Source organism: Myotis daubentonii, chromosome 2, assembly GCF_963259705.1.
Source record: "Myotis daubentonii chromosome 2, mMyoDau2.1, whole genome shotgun sequence".
Taxonomy (NCBI): Eukaryota; Metazoa; Chordata; class Mammalia; order Chiroptera; family Vespertilionidae; genus Myotis; species Myotis daubentonii.
Genome location: NC_081841.1, coordinates 76795090 through 76803615, shown reverse-complemented (window position 1 = coordinate 76803615; position 8526 = coordinate 76795090). Strand labels below are relative to the sequence as shown.

Here is an 8526-nt window from a genome sequence, read left to right as displayed (position 1 = left end):
CTGCTCAGTGTTCTAGAATGCCGACTTCCTCATGTACACCAATAGCAATCGAAACAACATGCTGAAAAAACTAATAATAATAATAATAATAAAAATAATAATAAAGAACGGGGGGGAAGCCAAATAGTTGTGCTCATGCTGTATCTAGTGCTTCCAGCTCTGCTGGGAAGGAATTCAAAATCTCCCGCCTCAGGAAACTCTCTCACCTGGAACCGGATGGAACTTAGCCACACGTCTTAGCTTTTAAGTGATGGTTGGAGAGGGTCTCTGGGTTACATGGGTACTTGAGGATAGGCAAAGCAATCTAGTCACAAGGAAAAAATACTGATCTTTCTCCTATCCATTTCTTAAAAAACAAAAAGAGCTCTAGAGATGAGGCTACTGTGTTAACTGCTGTTGCTTGGTTGCAAATGAAAGACAGTGGGAACTACCAATGGTTTAGGACTTAAACTGTTGTAGAAATCTGTTTTAAGGCAGCGAGACAGCACCATAGGAAATGTTCCTTCTTTCACTGAAAAGGCTCAAACAAATAAAGCCCTAAGCAAGCCTTTTGTCAGTGTTGACGAATAATTGGTATAAAACTCTTGTTAAGGGGATGGGCAGGTGGCTTAAAAAGACCCCAGTGGTAAAAACAACCTTATAAAACCGGTGACTCAGATACTGACAGTTGGTGGAGCACGTCACGAGGACATGAGCTCAGGAATTAGTTGGCACCTCTCCAGCTTGGCCACGGTAGTGCTTTTCTGGTGGTTGCACAATTCCGTTTGTGCTTACGGGGGACTGGCCTCTCGGCCTGGTTTTGGAATGGGGTGAGCGCACAACACACACACACTACTGGAGCCCTGTGACCAGCACCATGTGGCATGAAGGAGGCTGGACGGGTCAGAAGAATGAACCCTGCTTGGGGAGGACCGTTTGCCAGAGGAAACGAAATGAAGGGACAAAAGAAGGTCTGTACTGTAAACGTTTAAAGAGGAAAAACACTAAGTCCAGTTTGGCTATCCCATGTGCAATCTATTCAGTTGCCCTATCGTTAGGGTGCTTTCCAGTTGAGTAAGGGAGTCTTACATCACTCCACAGATATAAAAAGGCCTAGAAATAAAAGAAGGTGAAGCTTCCATTTCAATTTAGCATCTTGGCGGCTCAGACTTAGTTCTGCTGCCTCCTTGGAGACCATGACTCTGGGGCAGGACCCTTGGTAGGTGCTTTCATACTGGCAGTGGTTTTAGTGAAAATACCTTACTTTTTAAACATGTTTAAAAAGCATAGTCTTTCCCCGCAACTTTTCTCAGAGGGTAGATTCAAGAGCCGAATCCAAATTGTCTTCATGGTGGCTGGTGCTATCGCTGTCGAAGCTTTGTGTACCGGAGTAATTGGCTGCTTCTTGGAGTTTCATTAGCATATTCATCTGAAGAAAAGAAAAAGAGACATCGGATGCAGGCAATGATGCATGGAGGAAGCCAGCCCCATAAAATATGAGGCCCCGAGCCATACAGAGGAACTGTCTCATCCCACCCAAGTGAAACGGGAAAACGATTTTAGATTTACTCGTTGCCCCTGGCTCCTACACTATTTCTCCCAAATATGACTACAACACCAAACCGTAAGGACAAAATAAAGCCTCGCGATCACTCTTTTATTCGGGGTTGTGAATGAATCCTGCTCCAGCAGGGAGGCTGGGAAGGAAACTGTATCACAGCTGGACATCTGGGCTCATGGCTGGAGAGTGTGCCAAGCTTCCCAGCTTTTTGGCTGGGAGAAGCAGAAATCACTGAATGGCAACTGAAAGTCGTGAGTGCTCCTACACACACAGACGCACACGCAGGCAGGCTCGCGCACGCGGTCCCGAGAGAAGGAGGGGGTGGCGTGGAGGGGAGCCAGCTGCTGCACGCAGCTCACCATCTGCTGCAGGGGCCGGCCTCCCGAGGAGGTGACTGAAGGAAGCCGACCATGAGTGTTTGAAGAGAGAGCAGGAAACAATCACTGTCAAGTTTCTGTTGTTGAGTTTCTGGCTGAAATATGATTGATATATCACTGACAACAAAAACCACCTTCTGGAACAGTAGCGGCTGTCCCGAGTCTCCCAGCCATATAGGACAATGGCAATATTTGTTCCAGTAAAAGGGACATAGGCAGGAAGGCACCCGGGGAGAAAGTCAGGTAGCATTTTCATGCATTACAAAATGAAAGGCAGCCACCTTGCTTGGCTTTCCATGGATCTTCAAATCCTTTGTTAGAGAGGGAAGTAAGAAGAAAGATTGTTTACAAGCGAATTGTAGAGAAGCAGGTCAACGAAGCATAGAGAAATTGGCACATGTCTTCAGGAGGTAGTGGACTTGTTTTCTTATCAAGGGTTTCTATAAATTATAATAATCTTTATATTATTTAATGCATACTCATTTTATTAACTTATAAAATCATCAAAGTTGTTCTTTTTTTTTTTAACATAGAGAAATAGGCAATCTGATTCCATAGAAAGCTAAAAAGGAATTCTGTAGTCATATGTTAGGCTATGACTGCTGTGTGCTCCGTGTAAAAATGTGTGTTCAGCAACAATTCCTTTCTGACAAAAAGGCGACAGTTATAGCATATTTGATGTTATTTTAATATTCTTCAGGAAAATAGTTTTCAATATAATTTTTGGTCTAACTCTGAATTTATTAAATAAGCTACATAAAAATATGAAAGCAGAGTAGTTGGTGATAACCTCTTGAACTCAGGAAGCCAAAACGTCAAAATGTCTCCATCAACACAGTTTTTTCTCTCTCCCTCTCTCTCCGTCTCTTTCTCTGTCTGTCTCACACACACTCCCTGACCTTCCTGCACATCATATCCCCTCCCTCCTTTCTTTGGTCCATTCCTTCCCTGTTAGTAGATGGCTTGCTCTGTGTTCAAGCACCTGGGGAAGAGGATTTGCACAACAGATCTCTGTTTTGAGCACCCTCCTAATTTACTAAGAATAGAAATAGTTAATGAGGTCTGTTTGAAGGGTCATAATGCTATCTTAGTCACAAAAGTTTGAAATCACTCCAATGCTTTAATTCCTCCTGCCCTCTTTGTTCTATTCCCACTGATCCTATATAATAAAAGCCTAATATGCAAATTGTTTGACCGGGTGTCCGACCTGGAGTTTGATTGCTCGCTATGACATGCGCTGACCACTAGGGGCACTGTGAAACAAGGTGGGCGTCAGCAACGCAACACCGGCAGTGGGCGGCAGTGGAGATGCTGCTGGCCCCGATGAGCCCTGATGAGAGAGGGACCACGGTGGGATGGTGGAGCAGGTGAGCGGGTGGTGCCAGACCATGGCGGGGTGTCAGACGGGGCTGCAGGGCTGCAAGGCTGGGGGCTCGAGCTGGGGTTGTGAGCCTGGGGGTGCGAGCTGGGGCCCGATCCCCGCAGGCCACCCTGAGGGACCCCACCCGTGCACCAATTCAATCACCGGGCCTCTAGTTTGTATATAGTTTCCTAAACTCATCGTTTTTATTATACCGTTCCACAATGTTTCACCTGTTGTATCCTTAATTTGAATATCCTCTGTCCAACCACATGATGAACTCCTATTCATCCCTGCAGACCTAGCTCAAGCCTCTCCTCTTTGAAGCTTTCTCCTAGTCGAAACTTCCTCAAAGGACTTAAAACTTTATATAGCATGTACTTCTATCACTATTTTACTGTAATTTAGATAGATAGATGGACTGTGAGCTTCCTGAGATAAAAAAATGATAGCTCACTGATCCTCTGATCACCAAGGCTGAGCCCCAAGTACATACTTATCACATATTAACAACTGTAGAATGAATAAGCTTGTTGATAACTAACACACATTATATTTTAAAAATACAGTGAGCTATGCCAAAAACCTGCATCTTTGTTTGGATTGAAAAAAATACTTCTGACATTAAATAGTAGATTTCCCCCTAACATTTGATTTAAATTGGACTGCAAATATATTTTTATCCTACATTAATAATTATAGAAATATAGAGAAATAAAAATATTTGCTTTTGTACAAGAATGTACCTGATTCAAAGAATTATTTTTAGATGATAAGTCCTTTGCCTTGTAACATGCCCTATATCATAACCCCTCAATTCTTCAGATACTTAACAGATTAGGAATCAGGGTATTTTTTACCCCAATTTTCACTCAGTATGGGAGACACCCTGGATCTCTTTTCCATATACCAGACAGGAGCATTCAGAGTCAGGGAAAAGAGTGTTAATGGAGTTAGTTGAAGTTGAGGGCATCCCCTAGGGGACCCATGCTCTACAGAGTAACTCTGAAAATAAACTTTAAAAACACTTCTCCTTATCTGAAATAGGCACAGTACATGAAAATGTAAGGGTAGAATGAAATTTATAAAAATTCATGTGAAATAACCCATTATTTGTGCCCTAGGGCTTATATTTACTCTATTAAATTTTAACCATTCTGTCAGCAATTATTTAGTGTGTAATCACAATTATGCTAGATTCAAATCAATTCCGCCACTACTGTTAACTTATGTATAAGCTAAAGGGTCAGGTCCCTTCTATATAATGCGAGTCCAGGTCCTTATGTAGTAAATAGTTTAGGTCAAAAGTCCTAAATAGGAGAGCCCTAAACTTCAGAAAGTCTAGTATATACTTCTGTGACATTATAGAATTCTTTGAAATTGTATGCAAAAGTTTGTGTGTGTATGCATCTTATTGGGAAAAGAATCTTGAAAATTTATCAGATTGTTCAAATGTAACACCCAAAACATTAATAATGATAAACTGAAATGATGATGATATATATGTGTCGGGGTTGTTAGTGTAAGTGCTCCATAAATATCAAGTCATTTTATGTGTTTGGATATATAGTTATAGGTTATGATTTTAACAATTCCCTTTTTATTTGTTTTAAGTAATGTAATGGTCTATTTCATTATGTTTTCTTTATGTACTGGTATGCATGTCCAATAATCTCTTTAGTCATAGAATGGTAAGCCAACAAACACATTACATTTAATATCATTCTATAGAAAATAATCTAGAATAAAAAATAAATACATAAAAATAAAGTCTTTTCCTAATAATACCATGTACTTAATATCTTCAGAGTATTCATACTTTGTGGAGTTTTACCAACTTTTGTTAAGCCAGCCACAATTGTAAATTGAATAAGGCAGTGAGAATAACATCCCTTTGATTTCTAAGTTAGTTTATTCTTTACTGAAGGCAACAGAAAACGAATTTTAAATTTAGCCAGAATAGAAGATATATGTAAAACTAGAGTCCCAGTGCATGAATTTGTGCATGGGTGGGGTCCGGTCAGCGGGAGGGGATGTGAGGGGGGGGGGCTCATGGAAGGTTGGCCAGTCCCGCCCTCAATGGGAGTGCTGATCGGGGGCGGGGCTGGCCATGGGGAGGGGTTTTAGGAGATTTAGGGGGGGCGATCAGGGCCCCGATCAGGCTGGTTGGCCATTCAGTCTTTCTGGTCACTTGGCTTTTATATATATAGATATTCTTTAGTTCTCCAAGTGTACATTATATTATTTTATTTTTGTTTCTTATTTAAGAACAAAATTCATTTTTTTAAATACCAAGTGAATTTAGTCATGCAATCTAAAAATTTAATTATATTTTTATAAAGTTTTATGCATAACAAGAGAAAATTATGGTCATAAAGTTCATCCTGCTTTCAGTGTTTCTTGATTATTTTTAAGCCTACATGTTTGGTCTTTTGTTTTAAGAAATTCAGCCAATGAAAGTGGGCCAAAGGAAAAATAGTTAAAACTGAGTATCAATTTCAGAACAATCCCAAATATTACCCAAGACAATTATTGTCTTTGATGTAAATGACTAAATACTAATGACTACACACTGTCATCAAGATTTTATAGGAAGAATCATACATCAGCTTCTTACCAGGGGATCCCCCTCTGTGTCAGTCTGTGGAATGTGCTTTGAGGTTGTGGCTTCCTTAGTGGAGATGCAACCCTCATACCCAACATCTTCTGGTCGCAACTGAAGTAATGCTGGGCCCTCCTGAGGCAGAGATGCTGAGCTCCATGGGTAGGTATCAAGCACCCACTTTGAGGGATCTTCCCAAGGTGCCCGTTTCCCATACATCTAAAAGGGGATCACATACTTAGCACATATGAAATGAAACTCAGAGGGAAGGTAGGGGTGGGTGGGGAGAGATTAACCAAAGAGCTTTAATGCATATATGCATAAGCCATGGAACAGACAATAGTGTGGTAAAGGCCTGGTGGGAGATGGGTGCAGGGTGGAGGGAGGCAATAGGGGAAAAGGGGGACACCTGTAATACATTCAACAATAAAGACAAATTTTAAAAATAGCAATAAAAATTAAAAATAATAAATAAAATGCATTTCTATTTAGTAAAAAAGGTGACTACTAATTGAGTGATTCCTTTGCACACTGAGTTTTATGGGCCTTTCAAGGGAATTACTGTGCACATACAATATGTCATACTGTAAACCAGGGGTCCTCAAACTACGGCCCGCAGGCCACATGCAAATACAAATATTGTATTTGTTCCCGTTTTGTTTTTTTACTTCAAAATAAGATATGTGCAGTGTGCCTAGGAATTTGTTCATAGTTTTTTTTTTAAACTATAGTCCGGCCCTCCAACGGTCTGAGGGACAGTGAACTGGCCCCCTGTTTAAAAAGTTTGAGGACCCCTGCAGTGTAAACATATAGCTGTCTACATAGCTCCGTAGCTCACTTTAAATTTGAAGGTTAGACAAAATTAAGCTAAATATAGGGGAGAGATGATCAGCATTTGGGGAAGAGTGTGAGGGAGGTTTATTTTCACATGTTGAAATGACTACCCACATTTATCTTTTTAAAAAATATGTTTTTATTGATTTCAGAGAGAGGAAAGGAGAGGGCAAGAGATAGAAAATTGATGAGAGAGAAACATCAAGTGGCTGCCTCCTACATGCCCCCTACTGGGGATTGAGCCTGCAACCCAGACTGGGAATGGAATTGGTGACCTCTTGGTTCATGGGCCAATGCTCAACCACTGAGCCACACCATCCAGGCATACCACATTTATCTTTATTAGTAATTTTACAAACCAAAAACAAAACAAAACAAAAAAAAACCCTCAAAGTTGAGAAAGAAAAGTTCCAGTTATGGAGAATTGAATAAAGCTATGCTAGACACTGAGTAGAGCTCTCTACTAAAGTGTACTTTGGAAGGATGACTAATAAAAGAAAAGAGACTTCTTTTTTTCTGTTTAACTCAATGTTACTGAGAGAATAAGAATACTTTCTCTCTGATTAGCTGGTTTGGCTCAGTGGATAGAGTGTTGGCCTTTGGACTGAAGGGTCCCAGGTTTGATTCTGATCAAGGGCACATGCTCGGGTTGTGGGCTTAATCCCCAATAGGAGGTGTGCAGGAGGCAGCCAATCGATGATTCTCTCTCATCATTGATGTTTCTATTTCTCTCTCTCCCTCTCCCTTCCTCTCTGAAATCAATAAAAATATTAAAAAAAGAATACTTTCTCTGATAACCATTTTCTTTAGGTTAACTTCATCTAATAATCTTGTTTCCTGTAAAAACTCTTTTTAGATGTTTACTTATGAGGTCACTAGTAAAAAAGGAAAACAAAATGGAAAACAAAACATCACCTTTGTGAGGCCACATATGGAGGGAATAGTCAATAATAAAACGGTGATAAAACCTGGCTAAAGTACTGGCTCTGGAGTAGAAGAGAGAAGATGAATTCGAGATGTTAAAAACCCTACTTGGCAGGGCACACTGAGGAGACTGTAAAAATATGTAAGGCCACATGGGGAGAGAGAGAAAAGTTGCAATTATAGAGCAGTAAGTAATGTGGGTACACCAGTTCTCTAATTTCCTTCCAATCTCCCCGTGATGTGCTTTCTTGAGGCCAATCCTGGTTACCAGGTGTGTATTTGGTCCCAGATGGCATACTATTGGGTGTTCCGTGTGACTTGTTGTGGTTCAATAAGACAAAACAAAATGGTAAACAATGAATCTTGGAATTGTCTTTTGGGTTTCTCCTGGACAAGATGTATGCAGTATGGCAGCCTTGCCTGAAAAAAAAAGGAACCAAGGTTCTGGAATCTGCATGTTTCCTTAGGATATGATGGTGGGGATAGCAATCATTAGATTTTTTTTAAAATAGTTCTCTTGTTATGGAGCAGTTGTTCTTTTAGTTAAAAACTTACTTTATAGAGGATATAAATATAGGTTGCTATATAACTTAAGCTAATTGGAGAAAAATGTGTAATTCTTGGAAAGCAAATGTTATAAAAATGTTATGAAAGTCTAGAATCAACTGATGCCAACCTTTAAAATAATCATTTAGGGCAGCAACATAGGAGGTTTCCCAATATAAAGGTAAACAAGCCTGATTTTGTATTTTTGAATTTAACAGATTTAAAAATAATTGGGAAAAAAAGATAAATTTAAATATTCAGAAAGAAAAGAACTCATTGTTGACATTTCCAGAAACACAGAATCACCAGAATAAAAACCAGGATCCTCTGCATCACTGATGTT

At 40.1% G+C, this 8526-nt stretch overlaps 1 protein-coding gene across 5 annotated transcripts in view; it reads right to left on the bottom strand.

Moving 5' to 3' along the window:
• Window positions 1–648: 648 nt before the first annotated feature.
• NAV3 (neuron navigator 3) overlaps window positions 649–8526 on the bottom strand; it is an 860737-nt gene continuing 852859 nt past the window's right edge. For all 5 annotated transcript variants that reach the window (XM_059683697.1, XM_059683694.1, XM_059683698.1 and 2 more), the window contains 2 exons: window positions 5895–6098; window positions 649–1408 (listed from right to left, as the gene is read on the bottom strand). In XM_059683697.1, the coding sequence (XP_059539680.1) occupies window positions 1289–1408; window positions 5895–6098 (324 nt within the window). In that variant the 3' untranslated portion in view covers window positions 649–1288. The remainder of the gene's footprint in view (window positions 1409–5894; window positions 6099–8526) is intronic.